Source organism: Solenopsis invicta, chromosome 16, assembly GCF_016802725.1.
Source record: "Solenopsis invicta isolate M01_SB chromosome 16, UNIL_Sinv_3.0, whole genome shotgun sequence".
Classification (NCBI taxonomy): domain Eukaryota; kingdom Metazoa; phylum Arthropoda; class Insecta; order Hymenoptera; family Formicidae; genus Solenopsis; species Solenopsis invicta.
Genome location: NC_052679.1, coordinates 18,554,134 through 18,577,482, shown reverse-complemented (window position 1 = coordinate 18,577,482; position 23,349 = coordinate 18,554,134). Strand labels below are relative to the sequence as shown.

Genomic DNA, 23,349 nt, shown 5'->3' with positions numbered 1-23,349 from the left:
GACAAACATTACTTCGAAGTCACTTTGCTTTTTTCTCAACGGGAATGATTTTTTTACATATATCTCATCTCGTTATTTCAAGAAAAAAGTTACGAACGAACTAACGGAGTCACTTTTATTTCCCATACGTTTTCTCGGACGAGAGAAAATATTTTTAATTGTGTATTCTTCTGTATGGTAAGTAGTCGACAGTATAGGCATTGCGTTTTTTTCGCAAATCGCTCGAGATTCGATTTACTTCAGTCGCGTTTCAAAATTTCGCTGAATTGCGCCTGTATCTCTTCTGGATGTAAAGAGAAATTTATGAAATTTATCGTAGGCGATCATGGCTAACATTAAAACCGAAAAAAGAAGCGAGACTATTGTATGTACTCTGTAAATGTCATTCAATGTTGCACATAGTATTCCAATTAAACTAGATTCTGTCAATTTTATCAATCAGATGTAGGGTTAAAAAAATTAATTGTTTATTGTGAAGATTTTATTCAATAGCACGAAAAACACTCGAGGGATCTTAGAATTTTATCATTAAGATCTTTTTCCGTTTGTTCGGTTATCATTTTACTCAAACACCTATTATGTCTAGCAACTTCAGCCATGGAGTGCAGGCAGCGTTTCACCGTGTATGGAGCGGGTCGTTGGTCCTCCGGTTCCAGGCGGAGTCAGAGAATTATGCAAAACCTCGAGGTCGCATCCTTGGCGTCCTACTTTGAGATACGAAATCGTAGAAGCTAATCCCTTGTAAGCAACTTGCTGTATTTTCAACAATCAAAAGTGCTAGCACTAATTTAAAAAGCCATTTTTAGCATAAAAGGCGAAAATTAATTTCAAGACTTTATATACGTATGTATGAAATTAGGAAATTATTGTATATACTCTCTGCAGTTTTAAACAATATTTTTGTTGTCTAAATTAATGTTTATTTAGGCCTGCGCAGCCCATAACAAATCTGCTGGTAGACGCCAGTCGCATGTCACGCGGACTGGCGACGGAGCCGTTGAAGTTCCCGAATTTGGTAACCGGTTTTGATCGCAATCCTTCGCACGCGGCGCGTGCCGCGCTTTACACGCGATATACACCGTGTGAATGGGTACGAAATCAAATCGAGCTCCACAATGAGGCGAATGCTAACAGGAACTATTCCGAAAAATTGCGCAAGAAGACTACATGTTTAGTAGGGTAGGAAAATATTCTCAAGATTCGTTTTGATGTTACTGCCTTTGAATCAAATAAAAAATTAGTTATAGATGCATTTAATTATAGATATATTAGATAATATATTAATTTCTGTTTTAAAATTATAATATATCAAAGTCTATCTCAAAACATTTTTTGTTGCAAATTGGATATTTTACTGGATATTCCTGTAAAGAAATAAAAAGTAAAAAGATGAAATTTGCAAAGAATATTTGCAGAGAGTAATTTGACATAAAAGATATAAATGCCGTTATAATATTGAAGCTCTGAAAGCTATGTTTAAAATTATTTGTTAATAAAATACACATCGACTCATTTCTCGAAATATATTCTTGCTATCCGTCTCAGAGAAATCGATGAAAAGATACAAAAAGGACAAAGGAAGAGCGGGGAAAGAATCATGGACATTACTTTCTGGCGGAATGATATAGTTTCGGAATTAGAAAGATTAATTGTAGAAAACGATAAACTACAGGAATGTCGACGTAATTCGCAAATTGTAATCCAAAATCTCGAAGCACAGCTACACATCGCGCAAGAATGTCTTTATCATCGGGAATCAAGAAAAGGTTCTTCATTTTCTGATATTAAATTATTATAAAGATTCAAAGATGTATCGAGATTGAAATGGGGGAAATCTTACAAAAATGCGTCACTTAAATCTAATTAATTAGTTAATATTGATAGGTATTGATTTGGTTCATGATGAGGTCGAAAAAGCTCTGCTGAAGGAAGTGGAGATTGTGAGAAATTGTGAGACGAAATTAAAACAGTTCGTGGATAATTGTGCCAATCAGGTACATTAAACGTTTACCGTTGCGATAACTTTGAAAAACTTGCTCTATATCTTCCAGTTAACAAACGGCAGAAGCATACAACATCAGCTGCAAATTCATGTGCAGAAGAAAGAAACTTTGGGAATTGACAACGTTTATCAACAGATGAACAATTGTAGTGGTCTGCAACGTTATGATGATGTAGAGAGATATGAGCCTAGGTAATTATAAAGTCCTTTAGTTAAAGACATATGTGACATTTTTGTATGTGTGTGCGTTATAGCACTTAATGAGGGAGAAGGAAAGAGATTAAAAAAAATATATAATAAAATTTAAAAAAATAAATAATAGCGTACCTCGTTTACTAAATAAGTTATTTTTTTGTGAATTTCGTTTCTCTACTGACTGACACACGACTGCAACTATAAATAATTACGTTTACAATGTTAGAACTGAAGCTTGGGCGGAAGCATCAAACAGTATAGTGAAGAAATCGCAGGTGGAGCGAGCAAAGTCGCACAAATTGCGAAGCGACATTGACAGCGCTATAAATGTGATAGGCTGCGAGATATTTGAGGCCTGGACTGAAACCAATAAAGCGCTGGACAGACGAGCTGCTGAAATGTTGGAAGCGAAAGAAAAGTTACAAACGCACCTGCACAAGGTAATAAACATTGTGTTTATAGAAAGCAATACAAGGCTGCGATAGACAACAGGAGCATACAAATTTTTATTAGTATTATAAACAGTATGAGAATATATGTTAAATTTAGTATTATTTGTATGTGAACGTTTTAGATTTTAGAAGAGATCTATAACGCTGAGAAGAGTATAGTATTAATGCAAAAAACCATCGCCGATAAAATTCCAAAATTGAAAGTTACGCACACGCGACTGGAGATTCGGACGCACCGACCAGAAATTGAACTATGCAAGGATGAAGCTCAACTCAGGTTTGCTACAATCATTTCACGTATCACGTATCACTATACAAATAACAATATTTGCACGTTTTGTAGGATGCTCAAAGAAGTAGAGGATATTAATAAAATAATGTATAATATGAACATGAAACTGCAACAGACTGAGGCACAGCATCAGCAACTCTTGCGAACGAAATCTAATTTAGAAAGCAATTTGAAGTCCAAGACAGATGCACTATTCATCGATAAAGAAAAGTGTATGGGACTCAGAAGGAGCTGCCCGATTTTCTCGACTATAAAACGCTGAAGTGGTTATTATGTAGGTGCATATAAAGCCTTTAAAAATTTTATACCAGCCTACCAGCTGGCAAGAAAGAGAGGTCATTCGACTCCAGTTGCCTATAGATCACATCACGGCGTGAAACAGAAAAATATTTTTTTATTTGAAAAATAAAAATATATATTGCTTAAATTGTAATCTGATACAACACATAAGACTTATAAAATAAACATACAACTTTTTATGCATATTTTAATGGAAACACTTGTCATTTTATTAAGTAAAAGTATATACAAACAAATTTGATATTAGATAATATTAAATTTAAAGTCAGTAATGTGTCACAATTATAAAAAAGAAATCCAAGAAATCAACTCACAGCTTTCGTAAGTTCGGCGTGTCCTTGAAAACTCCTGATTGTAGTATCCTCAATCGATTGGATTGCAGAAAAAGAGAAGTAAGATTGTACAAGCCGCGAAAAACACCTCTTGTTAGGATTTTTATACGATTGTCATAGAGAATGAGACGTTCCAAGGATACAGAATTGTTGAATAATCCAGGTGACAAGTGTTTTATATGATTATGTCCTAGTCGAAGTTCTCGAAGCGCTGTCGTACCGTAAAAGGCTTTTGCGTCAATCTATCAAAGATTCAAATTGTTTATAAGAAATATATATAATATAATCTAAATTTTAAAGAGAAATAATTTTTTAAAGACCTAATATATCTTATAATAATATATTATAAATGTTTCTTTATAGAAAACATATTTTTTTAATACATTCATGTTATTGTTGTAATTTTTTTAAATTAAAATGTAGATAAATTAACATATATTTATATTTACACGAGATATTTTATTGCTTGATAATTCTAGAATTTCCAGTTGTGACAGGGTCACGAACAATTCTTTGGGCACCTCCGTCAATCGCATATTTAATGTTCCGCATATTTAACTCTTTGAGCGACGTCAGATTTTCAAATATACCGTTAGGCAGTTCTTTCAAACGATTTTCTTCAAGTGCGAGGCGTCTGAGTTTTTTGGTGTCCCGAAAAATTCGACCGGGTAATTGAGCTAGTCGATTTTTATTCAACAACAGTTCATCGAGATTTCCAAGACCATCAAATGCACCAGGAGGTAATAATGAAATGCGATTGAAAGAGAGATCCAATAGGACCAAGTGACTATTACTCAAAAAAAGATCCCTTCCGGCAAAGTACAAAGTCTATTCGATGACAGATCGCTAAATAGAACGAATTATTAAATTTGTAGCGAGCTCACAAGAAAATGATGAAAACGAGAAACATCAAATTTTCAATTAAATAAATATAATAATATAAATAAATCTCAATAATGGATATTTAATAAATAGACATTTTGTTGTTACTGGCTGTAAGTGTCTGACGTACAGTATTTGAAGATCCCATAATCCAAAAAACTGATTGGGTTGTATTTCCTTCAAGAGATTGTTGCTCAACCTGACATTTGCGATACCGTGCAGCGATAAGAACAGGCTCGGCGCCAAATGCTCGACTAGATTGCTACTCAAGTCTCTGTAATTCAGTTTCTTTTGAGCATGAATTATACATAGCTCTCAATCGTTACACTACTTACAGATGGTGCAACTGCGTCATATTTCTAAACGTGTCTCTGTGCAGGGCGCTGAGCCGATTACCTCCGAGATCCCTGAAAAGACACATGAAGAAAAATATTTTCATTTTCGAAGCATACTAAGATTAAACACGTATGTATTTTTATGATGAAAAGAAGTCAATATTAATAAATATTCGTCTATATAATATATAAAAAGTTACAATTAAAAGAAAAAGAATAATTATTTGATAATGTGCGACATAAAATAAAGAATTCTATTTATACAATTATTGTAAAGTAATTCTTTCACGCCTTAGAATTCACTAATCGTACCTTCGATTATTTTTTCGAAAAAGATTTATCATTGGGTACCTATCAAACGAACGATATTATCTTTCAAATTGCTTACAGCCGCAGCACATCGGCGGGCACCAATTGCGACGCGGGTAAATCCAGCAGATTGTATCTCCAGCAGGACACCGATTTCATTTCCGGTACGCATTTGCAGGGTCCTGCGGTACATACCTCCCAATCCTCCTCTTTCAGACCGATTTGCCAAACTGCAAAAGTACGAGTGTGTTTTCGTACGAGTGATTCTGTCGCGAATCGTGAGAGTTTTATTGATTCTTACCCGGATGTTCGATCGCTCGCAATCTGCGTTCCAGGCTCGAGAGTCGGTTCTCCATCTCCTCGAAGATCGACATCGATTCTTCCGGGGGCGTCGATGAATAATCCGTATCTGCCCTTACACATGAGATATCACTTCATATCAAGTTTTGCGATCACGTTTCTCAATATATTGGACGTACATAAGAAAAATTTAGAAGAAGATATATTAGTTTTGAATACTTTATTTTGATCTGGCTTTTTCTCGCAAAAATCTACCTTTTGCGACCTATCTTCCTTAGGCCGGTATTCATAGTCGATTCTTATATTTAAGATCATCTCAAGTATCACCTTGAGATGCCATCAACCAATCAGAGAACCGTATCAGCATCTTAAGACGTTACTTAAGACAATCTTGAAATAAGAATCTAGAAATATATAGTAAATACCGGTCTTAGTCTAAAATTTTTAAAGAGCATGAAATTATTAAAGTATCTTTGAACAAAAAAAAATGCATTTATACAAAATAGTATTCTCCAATCTCCATTTAATATACAGCTTTATATAGCATATAATTATTAATAGAGATTCAACAAGACGCTTCTTGCATTTTTCGGTCATTAATTTATGCTGCTGAATTTAATTGCGGACGATTATTTAATTCGTTCCATTACCTGTAGAAATTTGCGTGTTCGCGGTGCAGGTATGCGAGACGAGGCAATACGCGTTTGTCTTGCACAATGAAAAGAAGACAATTGCACAGTAAATCTTTAAGAATAAGTCGGTCATGTCACAGACAGTTCGGAGTAGACGCATTGGAGACGAGACTAAGTGCGCTGGACTGAGAACGCGATTCGCAGCCAGCCGTCGTTCTTCATTGCGCACGGTCGCATCCTCATTATCTTGGACATTGATTTGGAAGGTAAAGCTTTTACAATGAAGATTGACGGACAATAGCCTCACGCGAACAGATTACGGCCTTTCACGCACATTGCGGCGTAGGCATGCTCGGCAAATCAATGTTCGTCATTCATAGGATTTATAATAATTTATGCCAATTTGTTATTTTTCTTAAAAATATCACAAACGACCAAAGCCACTTTGGCATAAAATTATTTTACAAAAATAGCGCGTGTTCGTTACATTATGTAATAATTATATGGTTAATTTTTATTTCTGAAATAGAGATGTGTACTGAAGTAGAGATATTCATTTTACATAAATATGATTTAAAAATTTAATGAAAACTGTATTGAAGCAGGAGCAATGAAAAAGATCATTCAATTCCTCCCCTCTATAAATTAACATGCCTTTTAATGTTTAGCCATCTAGAAAACGAGCTATAAAGCTCAAACGTTTATTCATTATCAATCGATAATGATAGCTTGTCCGTAGCGTGTCGACATCATTCGTTACGCTGCAGCTCCGAGAAAGCTGCAATAATATATTATGCAATAATAACAGTGACACGTGCGTACAGGATGATGCATTATTACTTAAGAACGGATGGGGATAATGGGGATTACATACGAGCACATCCTCTTTTAGCATAATAATGAAGACAAAGTAATAATAGCTGAGAAAGTTCTACTCACGTTCAATATTTTAAATAAAATATTTTTCTATTAACAAAGTTACATTAGTATTAAAATGCATGTAATATGTTGTGCTTCTGTGAGTGCGTGATAAGAACGGATATCATCTATATTCAAGTAGAGTTGAGAATACATTTGTCAACTATGTGTTCGCGCGAAGACAGATTGATGCAAGTAGATGCAATTAGAAAGCTGATTCAAATTTGCGCACCGAGAATACATATTCAGTATCAGCCCACGCAACTTACATAAATTAGAAACTACGAGAAGCAACTACGTTGCAGGAAGGAAGTGATTGCTCGAGACAGAATGAATAGTTGCTCATCATTAATATTTATTAGATAGATACACTTTGCGCTGTATATTTCTTATAGGTTACACAGCGTATAGTCTAGCGGCCAATTTTATCGCCATATTTTGTCACGTAATTACATCCAGCTATCTTGCGTATCACACCGTCTCTATTTCTGTCATCGTTAGAAGAACGGTCGCATTGCAATTAGAATACATTAAAATATTTAGTCAGAATTTATTTACTAAATAAATCCACAATGATAAAATCTAACAGTTCATTCGACGGTTAGCGTTATGCTCCACGTTTCTCGCTGCTCTTCCAGAATTCCGCAGTGTTGATTTAGGATAGTCTTGCTCCACCGGATCCAGGGCACTCGCCTTTGCTCTTCACGGCCAATTCTAAGATTAAAGTACAACGTGATCAATGGTATCATATTAAAATAAATAACTAATTATTTATAGTGAGTCATATGCCGCTTTTGTGTGCTTACTCGTGCCCATTTCGCAGTTGTGAATATCCAGAGCGCACTGCGTGCCAAAGATTCTCGGCTTAAAGCTGGCGTCGGTAGGATCATGAGCGCAAACAGGATCATAATCGGTTCCGCAATCCCGCGCGCAATCTTTTTTATTCTTCTTCGCTTCCTTAGCCGCCTTGATGGCGTCCTTTACGTCTTTCGACGCGGTCGCCGCTTCTTTGATATCTTTCGGCTCCTTTATATCCTTGGTGTCGATTTTTGTATCGTCGGGAAAAGCGTACGTTTCCTCGCAAAACGCGAACATGCTGAGGAACGCGAAGGCTAGGAAAGGTCAAGAAGGGAGGGAGAAAGAAAAAAAAAAGAATATAAAATTAAACATAATTCGATTTTTTGATCCAATATTTTCCACGTATTTCTCTTCTTAAATTATAATTGCAATTGACGAGTTTGTGATATCTTTTGATAAAGTTCTAGTCTGATTTTGAATTTAACTTATAATTAATCTTGTAAAAGATTATTGTCAAACAAAATATAACTTTAAACAATTAGGGTGATTTTTGAAAGTCCTTTTATCAGCGAATAGAAATAATTCTAAATACTGGATTTTAAATTGATGCATTTTTGAAGGAAATGCATATACACTTCAATAATATCGTAACTCAATTTTTCTAATTTTTTAACAGTTTATATCTCTAAAATAATTCTAAATACTATAAATTTTTTATTTTACTCTTTCCGTTAAAAATCGTATAAAAACAATTAAAGAGAGAGTATAATTAGACACATTATCGCAATAAATTTTATGATCGTCCTAAAGATCACCAAATTTAATATAAGTTTTGCAATGGTTAGGAATGTGTTTAGTAGGTGAGCAAACTCTCGTTTGCTCACCTACTAAACACATTCCTAACCATTGCAAAACTTATATTAAATTTGGTGATCTTTAGGACGATCATAAAATTTATTGCGATAATGTGTCTAATTATACTCTCTCTTTAATTGTTTTTATACGATTTTTAACGGAAAGAGTAAAATAAAAAATTTATAGTATTTAGAATTATTTTAGAGATATAAACTGTTAAAAAATTAGAAAAATTGAGTTACGATATTATTGAAGTGTATATGCATTTCCTTCAAAAATGCATCAATTTAAAATCCAGTTCAACTTGACCTCACCTGACATTGTCAGGTTTCTGTTAAAAAAAATCGTATACCGAGCACATTACCGCAATAAATTTTATGATCGTCTTTAAGATCACAAAATTTAATATAAGTTTTGCAATGGTTAGGAATGTGTTTAGTAGGTGAGCAAACGAGAGTCCTAGACCGAGGTTGGGCTGGAGGGAAAAGTGTGTCACTTCCGGAAGGGAAGTGGGCGCACCGTAAATGGAAATAGGAATCGAAGAATGTTCAAAATGACCGTATCCTGTAAAGAAACAAAGCACGAAATAATAAGTCAAGTGATTGAGGAGCGTTAAAAATATAAAACTCAATTCAAGAAAAAATATTTTTGCCGAAGAAAAATCAATGCAATTAAAATTCATTAAAGTTGGTAAATTAAAAACAAATTAATCAAATAATGTGCATGCAATACTTAAATTATTTTAAACGTGTAACGTAAACGTTAAAAATTTTTAAAGGCTTCATCAATTTTTATTGAAATCTAATAAATAAAAAGTATATTTAGATAAATATAGAATCAAATGTTTCTCTCTACTATAACTTATGAAACTTTGTCGTAACGTTAAATTTTGATCATATTAATAATTATAATACAAGTACACCGAATAGTTCAACCTTGGTAGACGACGATACCTTTCGTCTCATCTTGGGCTAAGGCCAAGGCCAAGACCAAATAGAGTAATACTTTCAAAGTCCAGCTGGAGAAATATGATCTGCAACAAGAAAACGTAAATAATTGGTAAGTAAAATAAACTATAAAATGCAACTATTACTAAATATTTTTATATCCTCTGCCTTCCTTAACCAGTAAAATATTTGACATCTCAACGACGGACGATTCGATGCGCTTTAATAATTTTAGTCACAACAAATACATTTTTATTGTCTTTTATGCATAAATAAGTTTTTAAGATACAGATTAGAAAATTAAAAGTTTATAATTAACAGTTCTTTATACATCTTAAACTCCCGTTAAATACGTAATACGAGAGTGAATTAATAACGCGCAGTGAATAGACTTGTTACAGATTCTAAAAGCAATCCTTTAAATCAATTTTAATTAGGAAAAAAGAGATAGCAAGTAGTACAAACAAGCAGCAGGAAACGCCTTCTAGATGAGCGCAGAAGTTTCTTAAATACGAAATGCAAGCAAATGTCGCGCACATAGCGGTCTTTGCCCCTTTGTTAGCAAAACCATTTAAAAAATGACCTTAATTCATAAGAGTGCAAACGCGAAAAACAGTAGAACAGCTACAGTTTACAACTTTACAATAGATTCTTGTCATATAATTGAATTATTATATCACTATTTGTATTGTTATTTTAATTTAATAGTATTTACAAAATAAGCTTAAAATACGACTACAAAATAACAGCAAATTATTAAGTTTATGATTGTACGATAATATTATTTTAATAAAAAAAGTAATTTTTGAAAAAAGAAACTATATACAACATTTAAATTAAAAAAGTTTAATAATTAATTTTTAGATAAAAATTTTACCGTAACTTTTTAAGCTGTTACTGAAGAATTTATAAATCAAAAATGATTCAAATTTTATAAGAAAATGTTAATCATATTTTTTTTACACGAAAATTATATTTTTTAGATTTATTTATTAATTATGTAATTTTTCTATTAAAATCAAATCAATCTTTTTATATCAAAATATGTTCACAATTTATTAAAATAAGTTAGCCACAAAATTAATATAAATAATGAATATATATACGTACATCATTTTCACTTAAAAATGATTTTAACAAATACAGAAACTACTTTAATTTTAACAAACTGCAGAACTACTTTATCGAATGATGAGCTCACAAAACATTCTTGTTGAAACACGTCGATCAACGCTCGGGAATATAAAGCCGTCGTAATTGCTTAGGCTCGTTCTATATACGATTTTATATTCGGAAGGGGAAGGCAAGAGATTCACGTTATTGGGTTATTATACCATTATTATACCGTTATTTGATGTTTTCTGCACAACTGATAGATCCGTGAAACAGACCGAAATGATTTCATTATATCATTCTTTAAAATTTTAAAAAATTAATGGATTCTCCAAAAATTGCAACTAATGTAAATAGATTAATAGGAGTCAACGCAATAATTATTGTGCAATTATTGATTAAATTACAACACGAATGTGATATGGTCCATACTTTTCAAAGTCAAAAATTAAAACTTTTGTTATAACAATTTTTTTCTGGTTATTATAATATTAAAAATTAAAAATATAGGCAGTAAACGATTTTTTATTTATCTAAACACATTTATTTTTTGCATATTTTAATAATAAAATAAAGTTTTAATGTTACTATTAGCGGTACTCTCTAAATTCTTTGGAGTGGAATCCCACTCTAAAGAGTGAAAATCCTGCCACTCTTGATAAAGAGTGGCTGGATTTTCACCCTTTTAGAGTGGGTTTCCACTCTTTTAGATGAAATTCCACTCCAAAGAATTTAGAGAGTAAAGTAATTAAAAAATTATTTGTATTTCTTTTTGTATTTTGCAATAATTTTGTAGAAAGAGCAGAATCTTTTCAATGAGTACCCCCGTGATTCATAAAAGTATGAATTAACATATTTTTTTATTATAAATTATTTTTTAGTATTTATTACATATATTGTTAAGAACTTTAAGATGACAATGGAAGCGGACAAAGGTATGAGTCATTATTATCTGCTAGACGATGCAGTCTATAATGGTGTCACTATCTTTTCAATCTCCTACCTCACGGTACTTTGATTCAGTGGCACACCTTAGTGAAATTCGTCCGGTGATTTTATTATTTTCCGAAGAGGCACGATAATTATGTAGTCAATTAAAGTCTTAACAATTAGGTTGTAACATTCCGTACTATCCGGACACGGATCACTCGTGGTATCGCCTGAGCTCGAAGTTAGGGAACGAAATGATTAATGCGGAGAGTGTAAGAAAAAACAGGAAGCTTTATTTAGAGCGTATTTATTAATTACAGACTACTTCATTTGCGACATAGGCGGCTATATACAAGGCTCAATACACGCGAGCGGCGCGGTATCTCCGTTTCGGTTGCGCTCGGCTAATTCTTCAGGGGGCGTTTACCTCGCCAGGGCGTCGCGTAGATGGTCCGACGGCGTTTTTTCGGAACCGGTTATTTACGCGAAGTTGTGGCAGATCAGTGGAAAATTCCCTCAGTAGAGAGATCCGGTGTCGAAAATAAACACACAAATTAAAATAGGCTAGTGAGAATCAGCGCGGGTATAAGAGCGCAAAACACAATCAGTGTTTAAATAGTAATTTATTCATGATGAATTAAAAAAATCGAACGTTTCGGCTCTCTTTGGAGCCCTCTTCAGCAAATTACAAAAGGAAAAAATTAATTTAAATCGTCATTTTCAACGCAATTACAAGTGGCTGTTCTAATCGTCATCAGTCCGTTACCGGGAATGAAATGAGTCACCAACGGTTTGCCAAATCCGCCATGGAAGCATTGCCCGTTGTCGTGTCGGTGAAATTGACAATTTTCTAAACAACCATCGTGTTCGTAGATAGCTGACATTACTATAATTAATGTTTTTTTGTTGTTTAAATTTTTAAAAAAATTATGTGACTCACCCATTGGCACTGATTACAAGCAGTGAACCAATTCGCCTGTCAAAGTATACGCTTGAATTTTTCGTGTAATGCCGCGTGTTTACGATCTCACGCAATAACGTATACTGACCAAATCTTCGTTCGAACATCCTACCATCGCCGAGGAAGTCAGATAAACGCGAGAGAGCAAACAATAATAGATACATAGATACGTAAATATGAACAGAGAAATCATTTGATACAAAACAAAATAAATTAGCGGGCAACAATTAACAATGTCAGAATTATCAAATTAAAGGTAAAATTACAGACCTAACGTGAATTGGAGGCAAAGAGATTAATATAATTAGAATCAATATAGTAGCAAACAAAACTTATCTGTTACAGTCTCTTTAATAGTGAGAGGTATGCGTGATGTAGAAATTCAGTATCCCTTTGTAAATTGAGGCTATTTGTTTGTAATTGGATGTGTAGCATTTCCGATGTTAACCGCCTGTCCAAAACTCGCTCGTTATCCGAGATTTTAATATTCTCCCAGTCAAAGTCGTGATTAAGATTAATTCTGTGTTCCGTGATGACAGAATGGTTGTTCGCATTACGTCTAATATCATTGCAATGTTCTATGGCGCTTGTTTTTAATCTCCTGCTAGTTTGTCCTACATAGGACGCATCGCAGTCTTTGCACGTGATCTTATACACTACATTTTTCTTAAGATTATTCGGGAGAACGTCCTTTTGAACTTTAATGAATCTGCTCAATTTATTGAGACTAAAAAAAGCCAGATTTATGTTGAATTTGTTCGTGAAATATTTGAACTTGTCAGAAATTGTAGGAACATATGGCAATAAGAACCATGGAGATTTTTTATTTTTGGTGTCGGTATCATTGTTAGTGTCTGTATGTTTGCTTAGATTAATAAGATGTTTAATGCGGCTATTGATTGTCTCAAAAATAAATCCAGCAAGATAGTCATTCATAAAAAGGGTATTTACGATAAGCTCAAAATTCTTTCTGTGGAATTTAGGATCTGACAATAAAAATGCTCTGTCAACCATGCCCAAAATTGTTCCTCTTTTCTGTGATAAAGGGTGGGCTGATAAAAAATTCAGGTATCTCCCTGAAAATGTGGGTTTATGATACCAATCAAAAATTAAGGAATCTTCGTATTTTATCATAGTGATGTCTAAAAAGTTTATTTTATCACCCCCTATTTCCAATGTAAATTGCATACGCGGGTGAAAGGAATTGAACGTATTTAAGGTGAGATCAATTAAATTATCTGGGACAGCCATCACTATGTCATCTACATATCTAAAATAAAGAGGTAAATGTATTCCAATTTTGTTTAAAGCCCAGTGTTCAAGGTCCTGCATGACGAGGTCTGCTATAACGGGTGACAACGGAGAACCCATGGGGGTACCAAATTTCTGTTTATAAAATTCATTTCCAAAGCTAAAATAAGTTGAATCTAAAACAAATTTTACCGCTGTTAAAAATTCTTGTTCAGGAATGTTACAAGATTCACTAAGAAACATCCACCTATTAGAGATGCTTGTTAAAGCTAAGTCTATGGGGATGTTCGTGAATAGTGATATAACATCCAACGAAATCAACCTGTAATCAGGACCCAGATATCTGCCCTTCAATTTTTTAACTAATTGGAAACTGTTGTTAATCTTACTTGAAGGCTCCAGAATGTTTTTTGAAATAATGTCATGCAGCAAAGTGACTAAACCATATAGATATCCTTTCACCCGCGTATGCAATTTACATTGGAAATAGGGGGTGATAAAATAAACTTTTTAGACATCACTATGATAAAATACGAAGATTCCTTAATTTTTGATTGGTATCATAAACCCACATTTTCAGGGAGATACCTGAATTTTTTATCAGCCCACCCTTTATCACAGAAAAGAGGAACAATTTTGGGCATGGTTGACAGAACATTTTTATTGTCAGATCCTAAATTCCACAGAAAGAATTTTGAGCTTATCGTAAATACCCTTTTTATGAATGACTATCTTGCTGGATTTATTTTTGAGACAATCAATAGCCGCATTAAACATCTTATTAATCTAAGCAAACATACAGACACTAACAATGATACCGACACCAAAAATAAAAAATCTCCATGGTTCTTATTGCCATATGTTCCTACAATTTCTGACAAGTTCAAATATTTCACGAACAAATTCAACATAAATCTGGCTTTTTTTAGTCTCAATAAATTGAGCAGATTCATTAAAGTTCAAAAGGACGTTCTCCCGAATAATCTTAAGAAAAATGTAGTGTATAAGATCACGTGCAAAGACTGCGATGCGTCCTATGTAGGACAAACTAGCAGGAGATTAAAAACAAGCGCCATAGAACATTGCAATGATATTAGACGTAATGCGAACAACCATTCTGTCATCACGGAACACAGAATTAATCTTAATCACGACTTTGACTGGGAGAATATTAAAATCTCGGATAACGAGCGAGTTTTGGACAGGCGGTTAACATCGGAAATGCTACACATCCAATTACAAACAAATAGCCTCAATTTACAAAGGGATACTGAATTTCTACATCACGCATACCTCTCACTATTAAAGAGACTGTAACAGATAAGTTTTGTTTGCTACTATATTGATTCTAATTATATTAATCTCTTTGCCTCCAATTCACGTTAGGTCTGTAATTTTACCTTTAATTTGATAATTCTGACATTGTTAATTGTTGCCCGCTAATTTATTTTGTTTTGTATCAAATGATTTCTCTGTTCATATTTACGTATCTATGTATCTATTATTGTTTGCTCTCTCGCGTTTATCTGACTTCCTCGGCGATGGTAGGATGTTCGAACGAAGATTTGGTCAGTATACGTTATTGCGTGAGATCGTAAACACGCGGCATTACACGAAAAATTCAAGCGTATACTTTGACAGGCGAATTGGTTCACTGCTTGTCATCAGTGCCAATGGGTGAGTCACATAATTTTTTTAAAAATTTAAACAACAAAAAAACATTAATTATAGTAATGTCAGCTATCTACGAACACGATGATTGTTTAGAAAATTGTCAATTTCACCGACACGACAACGGGCAATGCTTCCACGGCGGATTTGGCAAACCGTTGGTGACTCATTTCATTCCCGGTAACGGACTGATGACGATTAGAACAGCCACTTGTAATTGCGTTGAAAATGACGATTTAAATTAATTTTTTCCTTTTGTAATTCGCTGAAGAGGGCTCCAAAGAGAGCCGAAACGTTCGATTTTTTTAATTCATCATGAATAAATTACTATTTAAACACTGATTGTGTTTTGCGCTCTTATACCCGCGCTGACTCTCACTAGCTTGTTTTAGCCGTTTAATTTGTGTGAAATCTTGAGAGTCTTTGAACACTTTGTTTCAAAAGTAAACCTTCGAGCCGGCGCACAGTGGGGCGAATGCGTCATTTTTCGGTCATTTGCTTATAAATTCTACATTTTGCAATGAAATTACTTGAAATTTAATATAAAAGATGTACGATTCGTATATTTTCAGTGTATGAAATTAAGATTACCTGCAACTTATTGTTATCGATAAAATATATAGATGATTATTCCACAACTGTAACGTATGTGTGTGAAATCAATTGAGTATTTAAAAATGAGCAATGATAAATATATAACATTTTTTTTGAAAAAAAACAAAAATCGAGGTTAATTTAATTTTTAGTGATGACCTTAAGCTAATATAACACATAAATGAGTCTAGAATTTGATTAAATTTAAATTTTATATTGTTTTTGATATAAGTGATATAGTGATGGACGAGAAAAAACGTAACCCATCAAACGCGAACCCATCAAAGTATACTGATATTAACAATATGATTTAACAAACGAATATTATTATTTTATCTGCTCTCAGCGCTACCCAGGATCAACGACGTGGACGTGGCAGATATTTGATCCCTCGGGGTGCTTGATTTTTGTGAGTCCCCTTGCATCTCACATTAATTTTTTTTAATTTAGTCATCATAATTTTCATTATCATCGCTGAAATATAATAAACATTTTGCATCATCAGTTAATTCTTTCTTTTTACGTTCCATCAATTTTCGCGAACTTGATATTATTGGATCTGAAGCAATCATCAAATTATTAAAAATATCTTCATTATTTTGTATCCGCGACATTTTTCGCGAATGATTTTCTCTATATTTTTGAAAATATTTATGATTGGCTTCCTGAGCTTCTTCAGACAATTGTCCTATTGGTACAATAGCATTTTTTATAATATCTTTGCCATGAATTAATAATTTATGAATTGATACTGGCATGTAATACCAAGGGTATAACGATACAAATATTTCGGCCGTTTTAAAACTGTAAGATTCGAACTCTGATAGATTAATTCTTTTACCACAAGCGATTGCTTGCAACAAGACTCCAAATCGAGTAATCAAATTCTCATCTAAATCTGTAATGGCAGCTGATAATTTTGGATCAGCAAAAAATTTTCGAGCAGTATTACCATCATTGGATGTACCTGTTCCTTGTTTAACAATGTCTACTAAAAGACCTGTTCTCGTTCTGAAGGCAGTTTGTATCTCGCGTTTTCTTTGCTCGACTCCTTTTCGTTTATCACTCTCATTCCTTACTGCCCAACATTTGACATTAATTCTGTACGAAATGTGTAATAAACATTCGAAACAGCGAATCCAGCAATGTAATGAGGAAAGTCCGAACGATAAGTATTCATCTTTTACAATATTTTTCATTGAATTTAAATCATTCATTTGTTTTGGAGAAGCTCAAGCACAAAGTTAACATTTCATTGATGCGTGTGTGCGCGCGCGCCTGCGTGTGCGTACGCATGGGCATGTGCATACGCATGTGCGTGTGCGTATGCGTGTGCGTATGCATGTGCGTGTGCGTATGCATGTGCATGTGCGTGTGCGTGTTCGTGTTCGTGTGTGTGTGTATTCATGTGTATTATATGTGTTAGTTCACAAATTACTGATTCGTGAAAATGAATTATTGGAATATGGCTGAGAGAATGGCTAAGTGGAAGATGTTCGACCAAATTGAGTGAACTTTGATGTCCATTTTTCCATGAAAGGGGGACGAATGGGGATATTAACCAAACAAGTAAAGAAACTAGATACTTTGCTCTATCAAATAGTATAAAATTCATCTCATTCCATCCCATTCCAAAAACTTTATTCATTTTTAAATATTGAAGAAAGAATTTTTTTCATCTATCGAATGTTATATATATTTATTAATATATAATAGTACTCAAATGATATAAAACTAAGATAAATATATTTTTTGAACCCCAATAAACAAATTCTAATAAACATTTAAGTAATATTGACAGTTATGTTTTCTGTAGAGGGTTTAGAAAGTAATCTATTGAATTACTAGAATTCCAATATTGACAAAAATGTCACACTTTATCGGATTATTTTAAAGAAAAAAGAAAGTGTAAATTAATTATAAATATATTTATTCATTTATTAGTTCATGATATACAGGGTGTAACAAAACAAAGGGACCTGGAGTATACCATGAGTTAGAGGACACAAATCCAAGTCGAAAAGTCCTGAGTCATTTTTTGATCTGAGCCTTCTGCTCAGATCAATGCTACATGATGTTAAAGTTAGCGAATAAGCGCCTGTTTATAGACAGAAAGCAGTGACGGACAATAGACGGGCGGAGCGGAGCTGACAAACTACGCGGCGGGAGAACAACGATGAGCAGAGAAAAAAATTTTCGTGGTTTAAGTAAATATGTTATTAGGGCCATTCAAGCAAATTATTTACTTTACATAAATAAATATTACTTGTTTGTGGAAAATATTATTTCTTTAAAGTATTATTTATTTTTTTGAAGTAATATTTATTTGTGTGAAGTAAACTATTTGCTTGAATGGTCCTAATAACATATTTACATGAATCACGAAAATTTTTTTTCTCATTGTAATAATGACTATTGTTAGTAAGATTTTTATCCATGACATAAAAATTAATCTATGAAGGTACACGATAGTGTCGTAACTGACACATTCGACAAGCGGCACCGTAACGGGAAGCAACGTGCGACTGGGGACCTCGAAAGACCTCTCCGCTGGTCACGAGACACGTTTGCAACATTTTGGTGGCAACGATACTACGCACCAGGGTGCTGCCGGCAAGTGCTCAGATTACCATCGTACATTACGTTTGTGTCTCAAACCTCATCTGGTACAGGGATCATAGAACAATTTGATAGAAGAAGGACACCTTTGGGAAAGCATTCAGGAGTCAGCCGATGACATCCCTCACAAGATCTACGAACATATGCCGCATATGTCGTACAGAGTGATACGTCGGTGATAAAGATCCGCGGACCGACAGAGGACAAGGGACACGATTCTGCGCGAGCAAGTGAAAACAATGTGCATTGTGAGACAGCAACGTGGCCCTTAGTGCGCGCTCGTATCGCGAACTCGTGGCACGCACATTCGGACGCATGTGCACCGGCACACGGTCGGTGCGTCCGGAAAGACGCGACACCATCAGTGGTGAGCGGACGTTCATGCACCGCCACGGGTTGCCGGCCGCTAACGTTCCAGTGATAATGATTCATGCGCGTTTATAAAGAAATGTGGCACCGGGCGTACCCGTTCTGACGGAGAGACAACCAGTGGAGTCTCCCGCGGAGACGCGAAGGGGCGACGAAGGTTTCTGTAAAGATTGGCAACGCGAAGGAGAAAGCCTGTTGCCCCAAGAGAGTCCGTACGGCCTCACCACGCGGTCCGACGAGTGGAGCAGTCTCCTGCCCAGCTCCACAATCGTGGGTGCTGGGGGGTCGCCATGGCTCGGACTCGAAGGGGGTGGTACCGGGGCTACCACGGGGGGCGGAAGTCCCGTCGAGCTCGAGGGCCACTGGGGACGTAAGCTGTACAGCGCGAGTGTGGCACCACCACCCCCGCCGTCTCATCGTCATCCGCGGGCGCCTCAAGATATGAGGCAGATACTGAAGGAGGAACCTGTGTCACGTGGTTGGCCGCAGCTCGCGCTCGCCGATAACGGAGCGTGAGTACATAAAAATGCCGTAACCTTCACCTTTCATAAAAAACAAATTGTTCTCGAGATACGAGATTATATGTATCGTCAGATAATATACTAGATAAAATTGATATATGTTGTCGGAAGAATATATCTTCTTTTAATAATCATTCTATTCCATTTTATCCACCACTTATGATGATCAATTTCATTTTGTTGAGATATATTTGCTGTCATGTTGTTGCAAGAAAATTTTACGTGGTGCGATACGTCTGAGAAAATTGAGCCATTTTTTTACACCATTATAACTTTAAAATGTGCATACAGCGTACTGTGACATGTCAATTTATCTATGCAATGAAAAATGACTTGAAAAGAATTACAAAAGAGAAATCAATTTGAATAATTTTATTTCTGTTAATCGACGAAAAATATATTTACAATTGTGTGGCAAAATTTTCTCACTGACACGTGACATTTATATTTTAAAATTATATAAACTTATTATTAAAATCACATTATACGTATCATCATTTCGTTAGTTGCTTATTGAATGAAAAATAAAGTATTTCTAGAATATACTCTTGTAAAATAAAATTATCAAGCATGATTTTAATTAAATTTTTAACTTAATCAAGTAATCAATTATACATACGAGCAACGTGATAACTTTAAAATGCAAGGATATATTTGCCTTTAATATAAATTGTAGAAATACGTTCGTTCTACTGCCATAGTATTTGCCGTCGGATCGCACGGTGAGCTGCATCCCTGCGTAACAACGTTAATCGCAACATATTCATTAGAACTGTAGAATTTTTTAGTATTATGGACAGAAGAGTGGATGCGTAAGAAAAATTGATTCCACATAAACATGCAAGTTATAAATTTATTTAAAAAATAAGTCATTGTGATCACCGATAAAAGGAACAAGCAATTCGTAACAATAATCTAAAGTGTATTTCCTTTTCTTTTTATACTGTTTGAGAAATGTCACATGTTTTGTCACAGAACATGACAATTTATAGTCCAAGTCACTATAGGTTAATTTAATATTGTTAAAATCATTATTACGTTTCACAAAAGGCAACTGCTAACAATACTAATCGTTCTTTGCCTATTCTATTATAATTTTCTTTCTACAAAAACAAATTTTCTCTTTACATTTTTAATCATGCGTGCTAAATTGATGTGTAACTACGTTTAAAGAATAAATAATCAGCCCTACCATTGTGGCGTGTGTATTTCTACATTACAATATCACTTATAGAATTTGAACGATGCGAAAACGACTAAAGACACTTGGCTAGGACGATTCGGCACGGTAAACCGGATGAGTCGACTGATTCGCTAATCCAATAGCGGTTCTCTAACTAATCCCTTCCTCCAGCGTGATGCAGGGACGACCGGAATCGAGTTAATGTAATTGAGAATTTTAGCGCCTTTTGCTCATCGCTTTGTCCGAAACTTTCCCTGCTTTTTCCGTACTTTCTCCCTCAATTATCCAATCGTTTCTCCTTCAGGTATCGGAAATGGTCTCTTTGCAAAAAAAAAGACGAATATTTTTCAGCCCGTGTTTGAGAAATCAAAGCGTAAAGAATTTTTTTACAGCAAAAAAAATTTTCTTAAAACGCTAATTACTTAAAAACTTTATCAAACACAAACCATAATATATATATGTTCCAGAGTAATTTAAATTAGAAAAAATCCTTAAATAGTTTTGTATGTAGGCATATTTCTGTTATCGAACGCGACATTGTCGATCATGATGCCGTGGGCACATTTTCCTTTGCCAATCATGCTACGTACAACGGAGCACAGCGTGATTTCCGAGACTATGATTGGCTCCGCGGGATCGCATGATCGGCCCTGATTTGTTATTGTCATTGTGCCCTTACGCGCGTTTTGAGAGAGCTCCGAATTTGACGCGCGGTTCGGCAGCTCTGCCGGAGCAGCCTGCGAGCACTGTACACAATTATAGTAACGATATAATATACGGACACTTTGCACGTAACTGACGATTTGGCTCGCGTTAATTTGCCTACCGACTATCCATCCTATGGACCATCCTTGACAAAAGCCCCTACACATTCAAATCAGGTAAGTGTGATAAGAACAAGAAACAAACATATTTACTAATTTCCGTGATAGATGTAGTAATTTCACTTGCAGGAAAGTTGTTTTTTTTTTTTTTTAACACGTTGTTAATGATTTCTGTTACGTGCTTAATCATAACTGACATATTAATCTTGTTCCGAAGTACATAAGAATAATCTTCAAACAAAATAGCACTTTGTTCAAGAGCGAAAAGAGGAGTGTAAATTTAAAAGGAGTGTTTCAAAGAAAAATGTTTTTAAAGGAAACTTTAACGGTTAAAGGAGCGAATAATCGAATTTTCTTTCTTTTGACTAATGTACATTAATTTCAGTATTGTTCACTGCTACAGCAACAAAAATATTATTAAGCTCGTTAAACATACGCTATGTTGAATTTTATTCAATGTTAATAAAACAATTTTAAGATGTCCAACACTATTCAAAAGATATTCAACGTTAGATCTAAATACTTGGTTGTCATTCTTAACTTTATATTTTGTTTACTCATAAAACAAAGAGACAAAATAAACTGACATCTTATCACTTAACTGATGTGGTAATCAGTCAATTAAAACTTTATCAGTTTTGTTTTCAAGGTTAATATTTTTGATCATTTCTTAATTAATTATTTAATTAAGACATAGTTTATTATTTATTATTAACTTAGGACGTAGTCATTTGACTTAAAACTATAAAGAGATTTATACAGATAAATTTATTGTTTTTAAATAGAATGGATACGTCCTATAAATAATATAAATAATATTATTAATCCTTATTTAATTTAATCACAAGAAAAAAATAATAGAAATGTGTTATAAGAAAAAGTATAATGTAAGCCAGAAATGATAATGAAATCGACATCAATTTAATGTCGAAGTTATTAAATCGATATTGAATCGATGTCGAATCAATATCGAATTATCGAATCGACGTTGATTCTATTATCATTTCTAACGAGAAGAGTTATACGAGCAATACAAGAAACATAGTATAATATTGCCGTCGAGGTAAATTAAACGTAAAATAGTTTTAAGACAGTTTGCACTATTGCTTTAATACATTTGAGACTTTTGGCATTAAAAAAATTAAATTATTAATTACCTGTAAATATGCGGGATAACGGAATCGTACGACAGGTTGATCGTCAGATCGATCGAATACATGTTCCTCTTTGAGGACCTTCAGAAGCTTCTCCAATAGATCGATGACGCCGTTGGTACTTGATGCAGCCATCGCTAAGAGTACACTGACCGGCCAGCCAACAAATCCATCGCCCCTTCCATTTCGACTTGCCACTAGCGAACCGCTCTTTGTCACAGTCATTGAAAACACGTCGTACGTACGTGAATCTCGGCGATTCGAGCGTGCCAATTACGTATAGAGTTCATCTCTTCGTTACGCCCGAGTTACGCTTGCACTTTGCCTTTCCGCAAGTCGCATAAAAATACATCAAATGTGGAGTTACTCTTTGACATACTCTAGATATCAGTACTTTAGATATTTAGAATGGTTTAAACGCGATTAAAATTGCTTACAAACATATTGCATGTTTGAGTCTCGATATCGAATAATTCTTGCATTATTCACAGTTTTTAATTGCGATCTTAAATCGCACTCTTGTATGAATGCTATGAAAAATTATAAAAAAATTAGTTTTGAAAAAGAAACATAATTAATACGCTGTTTCGTTATAATTTCTGAAAAATAA

The 23,349-nt window shown here is 34.3% G+C and overlaps 4 protein-coding genes across 8 annotated transcripts; 1 reads left to right on the top strand and 3 right to left on the bottom strand.

Annotated features, from left to right (window-relative positions):
- Window positions 1-56: 56 nt before the first annotated feature.
- LOC105193110 (tektin-3-like) lies at window positions 57-3,438 on the top strand. Its single transcript, XM_039458876.1, has 8 exons — window positions 57-741; window positions 928-1,179; window positions 1,546-1,766; window positions 1,885-1,994; window positions 2,052-2,194; window positions 2,424-2,637; window positions 2,772-2,926; window positions 2,993-3,438. The coding sequence occupies exons 1-8, from the start codon at window positions 626-628 to the stop codon at window positions 3,201-3,203; spliced, it is 1,422 nt and encodes a 473-aa protein (XP_039314810.1). The 5' UTR covers window positions 57-625; the 3' UTR covers window positions 3,204-3,438.
- Window positions 3,023-6,347, bottom strand: LOC105193138 (leucine-rich repeat-containing protein 15-like). Its single transcript, XM_039458877.1, is given in 10 exon segments — window positions 3,023-3,295; window positions 3,556-3,815; window positions 4,023-4,118; window positions 4,120-4,380; window positions 4,383-4,419; window positions 4,586-4,729; window positions 4,791-4,862; window positions 5,179-5,329; window positions 5,401-5,508; window positions 6,050-6,347. Coding segments are annotated over 10 exon segments (1,323 nt in total). The 5' UTR covers window positions 6,192-6,347; the 3' UTR covers window positions 3,023-3,243.
- A 936-nt stretch (window positions 6,348-7,283) lies between these two features.
- Window positions 7,284-8,085, bottom strand: LOC105206506. The gene is made up of 2 exons (XM_011175998.3): window positions 7,756-8,085; window positions 7,284-7,663 (listed from the first exon to the last, which is right to left on the bottom strand). Exons 1-2 carry the CDS (start codon window positions 8,042-8,044, stop codon window positions 7,605-7,607), a joined length of 348 nt encoding a protein of 115 aa, XP_011174300.3. The 5' UTR covers window positions 8,045-8,085; the 3' UTR covers window positions 7,284-7,604.
- A 544-nt stretch (window positions 8,086-8,629) lies between these two features.
- On the bottom strand, window positions 8,630-23,330 carry LOC113002876. Of its 5 annotated transcripts, none has more exons than XM_039458883.1 (3): window positions 22,743-23,330; window positions 9,538-9,635; window positions 8,630-9,166 (listed from the first exon to the last, which is right to left on the bottom strand). In XM_039458883.1, exons 1-2 carry the CDS (start codon window positions 22,962-22,964, stop codon window positions 9,564-9,566), a joined length of 294 nt encoding a protein of 97 aa, XP_039314817.1. In that variant the 5' UTR covers window positions 22,965-23,330; the 3' UTR covers window positions 8,630-9,166; window positions 9,538-9,563. The 5 variants fall into 5 exon arrangements, with proteins under 5 accessions (XP_039314817.1, XP_039314816.1, XP_039314815.1 ...); XM_039458882.1 differs by having other exon boundaries at window positions 9,556-9,635; window positions 22,743-23,325; XM_039458881.1 differs by lacking the exon at window positions 22,743-23,330 and adding an exon at window positions 12,533-12,794.
- Between the last annotated feature and the right edge of the window lie 19 nt (window positions 23,331-23,349).